General features: G+C 43.2%; 1 protein-coding gene across 3 annotated transcripts in view; it reads right to left on the minus strand.

Annotated features, from left to right (window-relative positions):
- Positions 1-16014, minus strand: part of prkcab (protein kinase C, alpha, b) — a 311791-nt gene that overhangs the window by 64284 nt on the left and 231493 nt on the right. For all 3 annotated transcript variants that reach the window (XM_041216608.1, XM_041216607.1, XM_041216609.1), the window contains 2 exons: positions 14906-15040; positions 13772-13862 (listed from right to left, as the gene is read on the minus strand). In XM_041216608.1, the coding sequence (XP_041072542.1) occupies positions 13772-13862; positions 14906-15040 (226 nt within the window). The remainder of the gene's footprint in view (positions 1-13771; positions 13863-14905; positions 15041-16014) is intronic.

Consider the following 16014-nt stretch of genomic DNA (forward strand, 5'->3'; position numbering starts at 1 on the left):
AACTATGGTACACAGTTTAAAAATAAGGGGTCTCCCATTTAATAAGGAAATTAATAAGGATTTTTTCTTTTAAAAGGGTTGTGAGCCTGTGGAGCTCTCTTCCCCAGAGAGTGGTGGAGACAGGGTCACTGAATATTTTTAAGGCAGAGGTAGATAAATTCTCAACTAACAAGGGAGTCAAAGGTTATCAGGGGTAGGCAGGAACATGACGTTAAGGCCACAAGTAGATCAGTCATGATCTTATTGGGTGGTGGAGCAGGCTCAAGGCGGAATGGCTTACTCCTGCTCCTAATTTGTATGTTCGTATCTAAGTGCCCAGGTCTCTGACACAGCTTTATTTTAAACTGGGTCTGTGAGAAAACTCCCCACTTAGGCAACAATGGCCTTGCTTTATAACACACAACATGTCTCCAAGCTTAACCTGATGGGAAAAACAGTAGCCAGTCAATCAGCTCAAATTCTTTGGCTGTCAGTGGCACCATTTTTGGATGGTTAACTACAAGTATCAAACCAGATTTTGGGTGACTAATACTTTGGTTCCAGGCTGTGCAATATATCATACACTTGGGATTAAATCAACAACAAATTCTCTTGTGATGCACCAATGAAGTTCTCATTGCTCGTAATACCCATGAAGGCTTGATCACAGTCAAGAGGTTTTTTTTTTAAAGTTGGTACAAAGCCACAGGTGGGGTGTGAGGTCAAAGGCCTCAGTGTTCACTGCTTCAGTGGCCAACTCAGGCATTGAGATAAAGCAGAAAGATGAAACAGAAAAAGGTGCGTATGGCAGATGTCTGGTTGATAATACAAGCGAGGACCAGGCTGAATCCAGAAGGTTCAGAGGGGAAGTGAAACCTGAAATAAGAGAAGCAAAGGGAGAGTATGAGGACAGACTGTAACTAACATAAAAGGGCATTCAAAAGTCTTCTATAGGTATATTAACAGTAAAAGAATAGCAAGAGGAGGAGTGAGGCAGATTAAGGACCCAAAAGGGGTCCATGCATGGAAACAGGAGGCATGGCTGAGGTATTAAACGGTGCTTGATAGGGTGGACGTTGAGAGATTTTCCATTGGTCAGGGAATGTAAAACATGGGGGCACAGTCTCAGGATAAGGGCCAATCATTTAGGACTGAGATGAGGAGAAATTTATTTACTCAAAGGGTTGTGAATCTTTGCAATTCTCCAGCCCAGAGAGTTGTGGATACTCCATCAACAAATATATTTAAAGTTGGGATAGCTAGGTTTTTGGTGTTTCAGGGAATTAAGAGATATGGGGAGCTGGTGGGAAAATGGAGCTGAAGCCCTAGATCAGCCATGATCATATTGAATGGTGGAGCAGTCTACTCCTGGTCCTATTTCTTATGTGCTTTACATCTGTCATTATCATGGAAGAAGATGCTGGCAAAGTGTAGTGAATGAGGAGGTAGATGGGATACCAGACAGACTAAAAATTGATAAAGAGGAGGTATTAGAATGGTTGGCTGTACTTAAGTCACCAGGACTGTATGGGATGGATCTGAGACTACTGAGGGTGGAAACTGGGCTAACACTGGCCATGATCTTCCAATTCCCCTTAGATACAGGAGTGATGTCAGAGGACCTGGGAAATTGCGAATCTTACACCCTTGTTCAAAAAAGGGTGTAAGGGTAAACCCAACAATTACAGGCCAGTCAGTTTAACCTGCGGGGGTGGGGGGGGGTAGTTTTTAGAAATGATAATCCAGGACAAAATTAAGGACAGGAGTAGATTAATTAAGGAAAGCCTGCCTGCTTTTATTATGAACAAATCACGTTTAACTAACTTGATCGAATCTATGATGAGGTAACAGAGCAGATTGATGAAGGTAACACAGTTAATGTGGTGTACATGGGCTTCCAAAAGACATTTGATAAAGTGTCACATAACAGCCTTGTCCAGCAAAGTTGATGTCCATGGAATAAAAGGCAGCATCAACATGAAGTTGGGTTGAGGCAGCAATGGTGGACAGTTGTTTTTTAGGCTGAAAGGTACACGGTGAAGTTCCCCAGGGATCAGCACTAGGACCACTGCTTTTCTTAAGATAAATTAATGCCCTAAACTTGGGTGTACGAGGTATAATTCAAAATTTGCAGATGACACAAAACTTGGAAAGATTATGTGAATGCTGTGAGGAAGATAGTGATAGACTTCAAGAAGACATAGGGCAGAATTTTGCCCTTGGTGGGCCCCACCAGCTTGGCGGTGGGGAGGGAGCTGACCTCCGCCACCGAAATGGGGCTCGCCGCCATTTTGAGTGGGCGGGCCAATTAAGGCCCACCCAGCGGCCTGCCCGACAGGAAGCGCTTTGCACTTCCCGTGTAGGGAGGGGGAGGGAATCCCCAACTGTCAAAGTGCTCCCTGAAGCAAAGTGCTGTCTCAGGGAGTTTACTGACAGGTAAGAAAAGTCAAAAAATAGAGAAATATTAAAATTATTAACATGTCCTCCTCGTGTGACAATGTCACATGAGATGGGACATGTTAATAAGAAACACATAAAGTTAATTAAACTTTTAAAAAAACGGACATGAAACTTCATCCCGCCAGTGGATGAAGTTTCATGAATAATCTGCAGGCTCCTGTCCTGCCCACCAGTCTTAAGCTTGGCCGGGCAGGGTCTTTAACAAGGTTAATTGGCCATTGACAGGTTGGCGGGTGGACAGCTGATTTCGCTGTCCGCCCGCCTTCCTGAAGAGTTAAATGGACCAGGATGACATCAGGGGTTCTTCCCAACGTTATCCCGCATCATTTTCCCCTCGGCGAGCAGGCCCCGCCCCCAAATCACCGAGGGGAAAATCCCTCAGATAGACAGGATGGTGCAATGGGTGAACACATGGCTGATGAAATTTAATGCAGAGAAGTGTGAAGTGTGAAGTCCTACATTTTGGTAGGAAGAACAAGGCAATATAAAATAAAGGAAACAGTTTTAAAGGGATGCAGGAGCAGAGGGACCTGGATGGTAAATTTACACAAATCATTGATGGTGGCAGGACAGGCTGAGAAAGTGATTAAAAGGTAAATGGGATCCTGTACTTTAGAAACAGAGGCATAGTGTATAAAAGGAAGAAAATTACGATGAACTTTAATAAAACCCGGGTTCAGCCTTAACTGGAGTAGTGTACAATTCTGGGCACCACACTTTGGGAAAGACTTTTTTTAATTCATTTATGGGATGTAGGTGTCACTGGCTAGGCCAACATTTATTGCTCATCCCTAATTACCCTCGAGAAGGCTTGAAGATTTGAAGGCTTTGGGGACATTGCAGACAAGATTTACGAGAATGATTCCAGGGTTGAGGGACTTCAGTTACACAGATAGATTGGAAAAGCTGGGGCTGTTCTCCTTAGAAAAGAGATGGTCAAGAGGAGTTTTGATGAAGGTGTTCAAAACCATAAGGGGTCTAGATGGAGAAGGTAGAGAGAAACTGTTCTCATTGGCACAAAGGTAGAGAAACAGAGGACGCTGATTTAAGTTGGATGGCAAAGAAACCAGCAGCGACATGAGGAAGAACATTTTCACGCAGTTTGTGATTAGGATCAATTGTGGCTTTCAAAAGGGAATTTGATAAGCACCTAAAGAGAGAAAATTTGGAGGGCTAAGGGGAAAGAGCAGGGAAGTGGGATTAGTTGAGTTGCTTTATCAGAGGGCCAGCACAGACTCAATGGCCCGAATGGCCTCCTTCTGTGCTGTAACCATCCCATGATTCTACCTGAGGTTTACTAGTGCCCAGAATGATTTAACATGGTGTCTAAGCAATAGCAGGCAATTTAATGCTATCTGTCTCTAATTTATTTCAGTGTCAGCTCTTGTAAACTGTTACCTGGCTAAGTTGTATGGAGATAACATCATATTAACGAAGGGAAAGGTTGGCTTAGTGAGTAAGAGCAACTGGCAGAGGCAACTGAACCAGTGGTCTCAGTCTTAGGAACAAAGGCACTCAATGTTGGATAGAGGGGCGAGAGGAGAAGGGGTTGGCAGTGGGGAAAGAAGAAAAGGTCAATTTTATGCTGCAGGACAATTCTGGTGTCGTGATCAGTTTTAGCAGCAGAGATAAGACCTGACAGCCCTTGATATGGCCCAGCCAGATCTTTCAATAGACGGCTGGACCAGCCTGTGTGCCAGATTCACTCAGATTTGTGGCCCTTGCTGGAGACAAGGGAAAAGGTGGAAGGGAGGAAGTGGCTGAGGAGATTGATAACTGCAGACATATTGTGGAGAAAGGAGAGCAAAAGGTTAGGCCAGACAGCTAGCAGTTTGGAAGTACAGCTGTAAGTGACTTGGGAGAAAGTTTTTAACAGGGATGGGTGCAGAAGGAATGGGGGTTGGAAGCAGCTCAGGAATGTTGGTGGTAAGCAGTACAAGGAAGTGGCCACAGATGTCCCTGACTGTGATCAAGGGATGGGAAAAGGTGTGATTGAGGAGGTTGTCGTGAGTATGGGTGGGGGAGTTTATAGGGAGGGAGAGGTTTAGGGAATATAAAAAGGCAGTGAACTCAGAATAGAGCACACGGGTTTGTGGGATAGAAATTAAAAACTGTGGTTGAGGATTGACTTAGTGTAGAGCTGAGATCAGCGAGGCTACAGTGGAAACAGGGACTTTAAAGGAGGAATTTTAAAGGAGCAATAAAACAGAAAGATTTGCATTTATATAGCATCTTGCACAACTGCAGGACTTCCCAAAGTGCTTTCCAGCCAATGAGAGACATGTCTTTTGAAGTGTGAATATTGTTATAAGGTAGGAAACACAACAGCCAATTTGTAGGTAGAAATCACCCACAAAACAGCAATAAAATAATAATCAGATAAACTGACTTAAGGATAAATATTTGGTTAGTACACTCAGAGTAACACCCCTCCACTTCTTCAAAATAATGCTATGAGATCTTTTTGTGTACCCGAGGGGCAGACAGAGCCTTGGTTTTACCTCTCTTTTGAAAGATGCAGCACTCCCTTAATGCCACACTGAAATGTCAGCCTAGATTTTTGTGTTCAAATTTCTGGAGAGAAACTTCTGGTTCAGGGGTGAGAGTGCGACTAAGTGACCCACAACAAAGGTGCAGGAGGAGAAAGTGCATGTTGGAGATAAGACCAGACTGTCACTGCAGCGCCACCAAACAACATCTCTTCACCTTTAATCGCTTCTTGTTTATTTCTACTTATCTGCTATTTTTTAAATGGTGATGTTAGTTCAACACTCCTTCACACCGTCAGGATAAATGATTACTCCAAGCCAGTGACCAGCACACGATAGGTTAAACAAAGCTCATGGTTCAGAGATGAAAGTATTTGGGAGTTGTTCAACGAGTTGACAGTGACTGTCACTCCTCAAATCAGCAAGCTCCCGGGAACAGTGGGAATTCGCAAAACTCAGGCAAGAAATGACAATAATTATTTTGTGACCCACGTCTGTAACTGCGACGCAAACCATTTCAGTGGAGGAACCGCCTCCCGAGAAGGAGGAACCTTGTCACTTGTTCATCTACAAAGCCTTTTTCGCCAGCCCACTCTCTCAGTTGGGAGTCTTGTCCTGACTCACTGGGATATGGATTTTTGGCTGTTGTGGGGCCGGGGTGGGGGGAGTGTATCCCGCCTCTGAACAGCACTGACTCCCTGCCGGGAGTCTGGTATCGTGGACTTTTCTGCATAAAAAATCTTTTGAACAAAGAGAAAAATCAAAAAATATTGGTTAAAAAAAACACAACTGCATGATTCTGTTCTGTCCTTTATACAGTAATTAGCCTGGGGTTTCTCATAATCAAAAATCAGTCTGAAGTGAAACAAGCAGAGTTATTTTTCTTGACGTCCCAGAAGTCTTGTACATTACAGTAGCTTGAAGGGTTGACATTAATTAGTGAGTTTACTTGGCAAAAATCTTTATTCCCTAAATGCGTATTGTCAGATATTCTGTGAAGTATAATTTTAAAAATGCATAAGGGTGTTATACCTTCCATTCAGACCTGTGGTGCGAGAGGTCTTTTGCTTCTATTATAATAAGTGATGTATCGGGTTAGATGCACTTTAACTCCATTGAAGATTTTTTGCAGTTGAGTCCTCCTTGTGCATATGGAGAGGGCAGGATTTACCACATCCAGATCCTATCACACACACATGGATTTCTCCTACTGTATAGGACCCAGTGAACAAGCTATTTTATTGCTGGATGGATCTTTATTTACCAGATTTTACTCCCCTTCCTTCTCTGCAGATGTTTTAATAGCAGCTCCACTGGCAGCTCTCCATGTGGCTACTGTGCCTGTGAGAGTCTGGGCAGTAATAGTTACCCAGGCTATTTGAACATGAAAAGCATCACAGCCACGCTGGATCCTGCTCTCACTGACATTGTGATGGTTACCCAATGGGATATTAGTTGGGATGAGCATTCTGGCTGGTTTGACCCCTTGTTCTAGGGGCAGAGGGAGTTGGTGTGGGGAAATAAGGTGCTAAGGTTAAATGCGTTGGAGCAACAAATGAGCTTTGCTCCCTGAAATGAGCTTTAATAACTGAGAAACCTTTCATTCAGTTAAGACAATATTTCCAGTTTGTACTGTGCTGATTCAGTCTGTTCTACCAGTAAGAATGAACGGGTTTGTACTGTGCCTTTGAGCTCACCACTTTCATGCAAGCATGTATTAGTGCCTGCGTGAAAAGAGTGCACACAGAAATGTAACACAAATGTGCTCAGCATCATACCTGAACTTCGGGGGACAGTAATTCTGAGCTAGAGTTTTAAGGTTGACAAACAGATTGAATCTTATGTTTTAGTGCTGCCACCTGGTGGTGACCATTTAAAAGCACCATGATTCAAGCATCACGACGCTGTCAATTAAAGAACACAATCATCCCCGGAGTAGGGGATGGAACGAATGTTCCCAGGTAGACATTTCATGGAAAATGCCAGGAATTTAATGCAGAGAAGTGTGAAGTAGGAAGAACAATGAGAGACAAATAAAAAATAAAGGATCAAATTCTAAAGGGTGCGCAGGAATAGAGAGACCTGGGATTTATATACGAATCACTGAAGGTGGCAGGGCAGGTTAAGAAAGTGGTTAAAAAAAAGCCTATGAGTTCCTGGACTTTATAAACGGAGACAGGGTACAAAAGTAAGGAAATAATGATGAACTTTTATAAAATACTGGTCCAACCTCAACTGGAGTACTGTGTTCAATTCTGGGCACAGCACTTTAGGGAGGCTTTAGAGAGAGTATGGAAAAGATGACAAGAATGGTGGCAGGGATCAGAGACTCTAGTTACGTGGAGAAGCTAAGGCTGTCCTCCTTGAAGTTTGAGCAAAGGTGTTCATAATCATGAGAGTAGAAATAGCGGTGAAATTTTCAGTCAGAAGTCAGCTGGCATATGCAAGGCTTTACTACCCATCGAAGCAATAAACCAGCTTAAAGCACCAAGCTGCATCTATCAGGAGTTACAGTGGCAGATTCAGTCTGAACTCACAGTGCTTTTAACTGCTGATCCCAGTTATCCAAGCCTCTCATCATCTTCAGTTTCTGTTACAGTGACTGAATTACATCTAGCAGCTTTCAGTCAATATTCAGTCAGGAACCATCTGTAAGTCATGGCTTCAAATAAGGAACAATGGGATTTTGCTGCTATAGGAAAGCAGCATGGCAAAGTTCAGGTGAAAATTATATATTTTTAAAGTTGAAACAACCTGATACTGCACATTACTTTAATGGTTGAAACAAATGGACTAAATTGTCAGCTATTGTCAATTATTAGAAATGGTGGCATTATCGGAGGCCACTAAATAGCATTGGTGACTGTGGGTGTGAGATATTACTGTGGTTCTCTGCCTATTGTTTTCTCAACTATAGGGCAATTGATAGCAAAAAGACATGTCAGACCCGAGATGGCTCTGTGATTTGGAGATCTACAACTGTGTATTAAACCAGTAAAGGACTTTCAGGATATCTATGGGTGTTCTAATGGCCCAATCAGAGAAAGCACCAGAAACGACTGAGGTGTGACCTTCATCACTTTAAAGTGAGAGGGCATGGGATGTTCGCATAGTGCTCATTATGATCGCAAGCCTGGGCAGAAATGATTGTCCAGGCGCAGCTAATACAGGGAAATTAGACAGCTCATCCAAAGTTTCCTTGCTGGCATTTGTGCCCCATCCTATTTTCTCATGTTCACTGCACCCCATTCAATCCAGGTTCTAGAAATGCAGCCCTGCACATCTGGCTCGGGAGCTGATAAATCTTTCCAAACCATCAGAAACACCAAATAGGTAGTTTCTTCCAGAGCACCAGGAGAGTGGACATGGTTCTGGCTGCCATGGGAATGGAAATGATGAACACTCAGTCATCAGGCAGAAAGAAAATGGGCTTTGATTAGTTGCCAATTTCATTACTTGAAATGGCTCTCTTATCATGCTTCCCTGATGTACATGGCCCTGATCTTCCTTGATGAGGCCAGCACAGACAGGATGGGCCTTACGGCCTCCTACGCTGTTGTGACTCTGTACGGACAGAGTGGATAGAAAGGAACTGTTTCCATTAGCAGAAGAGCCATGAACCAAAGTGCACCGATATAAGGTGATTAGCAAGGGAAGCAACAGCGACATGAAGAGAAACAATTTTACACAGCATGTGGTTAGGATCTAGGATGCATTGCCTGAATGTGAGGTAGATTCAAAAGGAAATTGGGTAAACACCTGAAGATAAATAATTTGCCGGGCTAAGAATGGAGGAATGGGATTTGCCGAGTTGCTTTTACAGAGAGCTGGCACAGGCACAACAGGCTGAATGGCCTCCTTTTGTGCTGTAACCATTCGATGATTCTATGAATAGTCTGCACCAGAGAACTGTCAGACTGGTGCAGAACAAGCTGGGCTAACAAGGCACTGTCTCTCTCTCTCTCAGTCTCCTGCTATCCATTTTATTGGCCAGCAATGGCTTGGCTAATCTCTGTTTAATGAACAAAACTAGCTTAAAAATGTGCCCTTTAAATAGGAGAGGTGACACACTGCAGAATGCACATCACTGAAAAGAGTCACATCCACTGATCAGCTCAACAAACAGAATTCAAAATTTAACCCTGGCCAGGTATAGTGCCAAGCAGCTCCTACAATCTCAGTCTGGCTCAGTCAGTATTACTCTTACCTCTGTATTGGAAGGTTCTGGATTCAAGCCCCAATTTAACCTGACGCTTCAGTACAGTGCTAAGGAATGTGCTCCTCCAATCCTGGCACTTTCAGCATCCCCATGCTGAATCGCTCCACCATGAGCAGCTGTGTCTTCACCTGCCTGGGCTGTAGGTTCTGGAATTCCCCTCCGATAAACTCTTTCTGCCTCTCTTCTCCTTTAAGACACTCCTTAAAACCTACCTTTTCAACAAAGCATTTGGACACCTGTTATGATACCTCCTCATCTGGCTCATTATCAGATTTTATATCATAATCACTCCTGTGGAACATTTTACAAAGTTAATGAGTCTACATAAATGTAAGTTGCTGCTGTTATGCTGACACAGGTGTGGCTTTTGGGGAAGATGTTAAACTGAATCCTGTTTGCTTGTTCAGAGTAGAGCTCCAGTCGTAGTATTCTGAGAGTGGAGAGTACTGCTGGCCTTGTCAACATTCATCCCTCAACTGAAAAACAGATTAACCAGCTGTTCTGCTGTTTGTAGGGTATTGCTGCAATGTAATTGGCTGCCATGATTGTTAATATAACAGAACCAATTACATGTCGAAAGTAAGCTATTGGCTGTATTGCACTTTGGGGGCTGAGGATCTGAGAGGACATGATATATATGCACGTCATTTCTTATTTCACAATTAACACAGAGACGTACAGACACTGGAGTAAAGCAATCAATTGTCTGTCTATATTGTCCCTGAAACCCATAATAACAAAGAGCCTTTCAAGGCATTCTGTCCCCCAGCCATTTTGTAGCTGCATTCCTTTTAATACCACATTTCTTCAACAGATCTTGAACACGGTATGTAAGGAAGCTTCTGAAACTGCAATCATACAACATCCACCATTCTCCCTTTGTTTGTACACTCTGCAATTTCTTCAAAATATTCAGTTAGTCAAACATCACCTTCTCTGTACAAACCATTACTGTTCAATTGTTCACTAACATCACCCTGTAGCATGGATTCTTAGCTAAATACCACTGTGATAAAACTAACTTCTGTAGTTTGCTGGCTTGTATACTTTCTATTGTGTGCGCAGGAATGTAACATTTGCCATTCTCCTGGGAGTTTGGGAAAGTTTGGGAAAATGCTAGCTAGTGCCTGCACTCTCTGCTTCCCAACCCTAAAGCAAACAATCCAATGTATTACATTCACTTCCCTTCAGTAACTGTCAGGAAGTCACAGGCCTCACTATAATCATTAGTAACAAAGGGTAAACTAAGAGCATATGTATGCTGTTGTTTGTGTGTGAGCCAGGGGCAGAGTGCATGCATATGGGGTGGTGTAGGTGAATGTGTGTATGAGTGCAGGGTGAGCTTGCTCGGAAGTCCATCACTAACTTGAATATCCCGCACTCCATCACCAGCGCACCTACCCCACCCCACCCCACCCCACCTGTGGGATAGACACAGTTCCCTGTTTTACTCAGGTTTTTGTTTTGCCAATGTTTCAAACAACCTGCTGACTGGTGACTGAAAATCTGCAGCCTAAAGCAGGGGAATTGTCCAATATCAACAACAGCACTCGGAGTGTGAGGCTGCATAACAGAATCAGTTTTGGGTGTGGCGTTTCATAGGTTATTACTATCAGGACAGATTGAACAGGCTGGGACTCTTTACTCTAGAAATGAGAAGGCTGAGAGGTGGCCCTTAGAGCTCCTTAAAGTTATGAACGGGATTGATAGGGTCAACAGTGGCACACTTCCACTAAACCAGAGGCCTTACAGACAGTGACCAATAAATCCAAAAGGGAATTTGGGAGAAACTTTCACCCAGAGAGTGATTTAGAATGTGCAACTCGCTACCATACAGACTGGTTGAGGCAAATATAATAAATATATTTAAGGGGAAGATAGTAAAAGTGGAAGAAATGAACAGAAGGTTTTGCAACAGCATTAGATGAAAAGGGATGGGAGAATGCTCCTGTGGAGCATAAAGACCAACATGGATCAGTGAGACTGAAGGGCCTGTTTCTATGATATAAATTCTATAATTCTATGCCAAACATAAGGTCAACCGGAGTTTCTCTGTTTATGGGAAAATCCCGAATTAGTTCTTAATTGTAGGAAATCCAGAGGCATCGCCAATCACGAGCATTTGTCAATGTTGAACTGCACGAATACAGGAATGACGTCATGTCGGAAGATAATAATCACTTAGCTCACTTCACTTTCCACCAGCTCCCCGACACAGCCCCTGTCTGAACCTCAGTCCTTCATCAGAACCTCGACTTGTGTTGTTTCTATGACCCTGTTTCCCATCTCAATCTCTGTGTCTCTCCACTCAGCTGAACCAGAAACAATTTAAATGCTCCAGCTGCCAAAATGTTTCAATAGGGTTTTACAAGGGCTCCATTCTGGTTTCCTCCATAACTGTTTAACACAGGAAGTTTCCATGCTTCGTTTCTCCTACCACCTTCAACCTTTTTATTTTTCTTCCGCAAAACAGAGCAATTTTGCAGTCATGCACAAACAGCAAAACTCAAACACATACTCAAAGAACAATCATGAGACAGTTTCCAAAGCGAACTTAATTGGAGCAGAGAAAACAATGAAGCGAATGTATGTCCAAGAGACACATTAACACCCACTGGAGTGCGTTTTAAGGCAGTGACACATCAAGGAGCTGATTGGCCAACCTCTGGGCTCACAATTCATTACGTCAACTGAACTGTTAGATGTCTTACTGTCTTGTAACACACTCCCAGTTGGGCTGCTGTCTACTTGCATTAACATTACATTGTGGTGTTAAAAAGCAAATAACCAGAGAGGACTACCTTAAAGAGATGGTTATTAATAGGATGGCCCTGGAAGAGACAGGAAAGGGAAAGAACTGCAAGATTAATTGAGAAGAAAAAGATGGAGAGAGAAAGAGAGAAAAAGCAACAATTACTGCAAGTGACTAGTATAAGTGGTACAGGACAGGGTTTGGTGAAAACATCCCAGGTTAACAGGAAACACAACATCCAAAGATACTGATCACAAAATGGAAAGAGGCAGCATTGCCAAGAAACAAACCATGATTTAACAGAAAGCAACTAAATAACAGGTTGATCATGACACACATTCTTCATAAATAGGCATAGGCAGGAATGTGGGGTTGAGGTTACATCAGATCAGCCATGATCTTATTGAATGGCGGAGCAGGCTCGAGGGGCCGAGTGGCCTCCTCCTTCTCCAAATTTGTATGTTTGTATCTTCACCACATTCAGACAACACTGTCTGAGAATGTGGCTGAGGTTTTCCCAGGTTAATCAGTAAGATTCTCTGGTGTACTCACTGGGCAATTGTTTAACAGAGTGACACGTCACCGATGGGGATAGTGACACCTTGGCACGACAAGTTCAATACTGCGGCTGAGTGGACTGAGAATTCTTAACATCAGAAATGATTTAACAGCAAAACACAGCCTCTACCCGAAACAAATACTGCACAGCTTCGTATGACGAGGCCTCTCCTGCACTTGTAAAATTGGACTGTTGGCATTCATTCTCCGCCACCCCCCCAGCCACACATAGCTGTCCGCCAGGCTAAGCTGTTATAAAGGTGAACCCTGGATTTCTATCTCAGACTCTGGTGATGTCTTCATTCCTTTGGCGTTTCTCAGTGAGACCCAGAGGATGCTGGGATCTCTATGCCAGAGTGGCCACCACTAACAATGAGAGCACTTCATTCTGAGCACTCAATCCAGCTCCAACATCAGGTACAGTTTGGATCCTTGCCTGCTTTTCAAACTGAAATGGTTTCTACTGTTACCATCCATGAGGACACATCCTGGAGCAATCCTTTTGCCTTTATGGTAGATACTGGCAATCAGTGACTGGGTTGGCTACAATTTTGTTGAGGTCAAGAGGCCCAAAGTATATTTTCCTCACAGTGATGGGGTTTTCGTATGGCTGGCCCATCATCTGGGAAAATTGTTGTGAAAATAAATAGGCAATAAACAACTACACATATGAAATGAGAACCGAGAACTCTCCGTTGTCCATAGGAACATAGTTGTGGACATGTCTCAGCCAGACAGTAATAGAACATTGACAGATAGTGATACTTCATATGAAACCCAATTAGAAAGCCTTGGGTTATACATGCATTCACGTGGTATATATCTATGTATAATGTTTAGTATGATAGATTCAACCTTTCACTAGTTCACAGCAGGGAAGTGCCAGGCTCAGGATTTGTGTTTTTTCCCCTTCCCTCTATGCCCCAAGCAACCCGACTGAAATAATGAACTCACTATGAGTCTCAAATGGAGGGTCAACACTGTCTGCATTCTGCTGAAGGGTCTGTGTCTGTTTTGGAACTTCTCTGCATTTTTATCTGGGGCTCCTGTCACTGCAGTGTATAGTATATTTATTATTTTGTCCACAAACATTAGTGAATACCTATTTCCAACCTTTGCATGAATGGATTAAATCACCATCTAGCATCCAGCTGTGTCAAAGATAAGCAACATGTTGTCTGTGAAATCCTGAAAAACAATTTTCTAAATCTCACTTCGTAAAACAAACTCAAAATGCAATGAACCTCACTGAACCTGATAAAGAAAATACGAAATCAGTGATGGGAAGGGAATCCACCACATGGCAGCTCTCACCTCAAATTTCTTGCGAAGTTCAGAATCCTCGTCGTCCTCAATGATGGGGACATTGTAATACTCTCCTTCTTCCTGGCTTAAGAGTTTAAACCTGTGGGAGTGACAAAGGAGAGGAGGTTATTCCTCCAGGCTCAACCACGAGGGAGGATAGGTAGCCTGGCAGACATTGTGTCATCAGGCAGGAGCCTAGATTTAGTGGTCACGTTGAAGCATTAATGATGGGGGAGAAGCTCAGGCCCTCCCTGCTCAACAGGAACGCAAGCAGAGAGAGGGCGTGAGGATAATAGCAAGCAGACACTAAGGTGCACTGAGATCCTGTGCTGTGGGATGCAGTGTTTTACTGCACTGGCTAAACATCACTAGAACCACAACATTCAATTTCAGTACCGAGCTATTTCTCTCTATACTGCAGGCCCATATTCTAAAGTCACCTTCATTCCTGACATTCTCTGCATGTGTTTACAGTGTAAACCCTTTTGGCTTTGTACTGACTCTGAACTAGAAGTTTAAGTCCAGAGTCTGACCTGGCTCAGCTCCCTTGCTGGCAGTCTCACACCCCTTCAATTTTGCCCCATATGGAGCGTAGATTGGTGCTGGATCACACCAGGTTGGCCAAGTGTTCAGGGATCCCCCATCCTCCCACATCCCCTCCCCAAACTGAACGTAGCTGGTTAAAACAGTCTCATCTGCATGGAGAGGTTTAACTTCCAGCCAGGAAGGAGTGATCACAGGATCAGGAGAAGGCCATCTCGCTCCTCGAGCCTGCTCCACATTCAGCTTGATCATGGCTGATCTGTAGCTGAGCTCCGTTTACCTGACTCTGCTCCATACCCCTCGATACCTAAGAAAAATCTATCGTTCTCTGTGTTGAAAATGTCAATGGTCCCCAGCTCTTTGGGAAAGAGATTTGCAGATTGCGTGAAAAAGCCCTTCCCTATTAGACTCCTAAATGGACAGGATTTAATTTTAATGTTGTGCCTCTTTGTTCTAGATTTCTCCATCAAAGGAAACAATTTCACTCTTATCTTTGCTCTGGAATCCATTTATAATGTTAAACATCTCAAATACATCACCCCTTCATTTTCTATTCTCGAGGGTTTTTACTGAGAATGGCCTCAGGTCAGACACACATACCAGCCAATCACTGCGGACTTCATCAGCTCAGATACACCGAAGGACAAGGCACCCATAAAGTCATTCCTTGTGGTCCTATCCCAGTCCCAGATCTCCACTGAGAGTCGGCGATCCTTGTCACTACTTTTCAATTTACTAGGCAGAGAGAGAGAGAGAGCAAATGACAATACAGTTTCCATTACTTTAATCAGCCACCAATAAAGTGATTAAAACTAAATGAGTCATTGGGATCAATGTGGACTGGCACCACTGTTGATAATATACAATGTTCCAATTCCTCACTCTCCTGCTACCCTGGGGTTTCACCTCTGTTACTCTGACTGGGTGCTGCATATTGAGGGGCAGCTAATGAGGAAATGACTGGCGTTTCAGAAGTGCTGAAGATTAACCAGAGCATTTAACAGCTTTAGTGTCTGAGCATGAAGGGAGTGTAGCTTTCGTATCCCAAGCCTTTCCCCTCGGAGCCACTAGAAGGGACAGTATTTCTTTAATTTAATTCTGTGATGATCATTTACCAAATTATAAATATCTCCTTTAAAGAGCAGACTTGTATTTATATATATTTTGCATATGCACACAAACATATATATATTATATTACATATATAAATACACATACTGCAGCTCATCATATCTTTAAATAGAAAGTATAGAAACATAGGAAAAGAATGATCCAGCATCATTACAATTTCCAGCTCTTGGTCCATAAAACTGTCGGAAAGATCATGTCACTTAAAAAACGAATGACTGAAAAGCCGAGGCTGCTGTTGTGGGTGAACATGGCACCCATTTGGCTCACAGCAAGATCCCACAAAGCAATAAGATGAATGAGCATTTAATCTGCTTTGCTAGCTGGTTGAGCGAAAAATACTGGCCAGAACACTGGGAGTACACCCTCTCATCTCCAAACAATGGTCGGAGAGCATTAATATTCATCCAAACTAGCTGGGAGAGCCTCAGTTTAACATCTCATTGGATGGAAGTCACCCCCGATGATGCAGTGAATTGCATGAATGAACTAAATCATTAATATTTAATACCCTTTGCTGATGGAAGTCATCTCCAATAATGCAGTGCACTCTCAGTGGCCTGGATAGAGTGTCATAGTCT

This window comes from Carcharodon carcharias, chromosome 22, assembly GCF_017639515.1.
Source record: "Carcharodon carcharias isolate sCarCar2 chromosome 22, sCarCar2.pri, whole genome shotgun sequence".
NCBI classification, from domain to species: Eukaryota; Metazoa; Chordata; class Chondrichthyes; order Lamniformes; family Lamnidae; genus Carcharodon; species Carcharodon carcharias.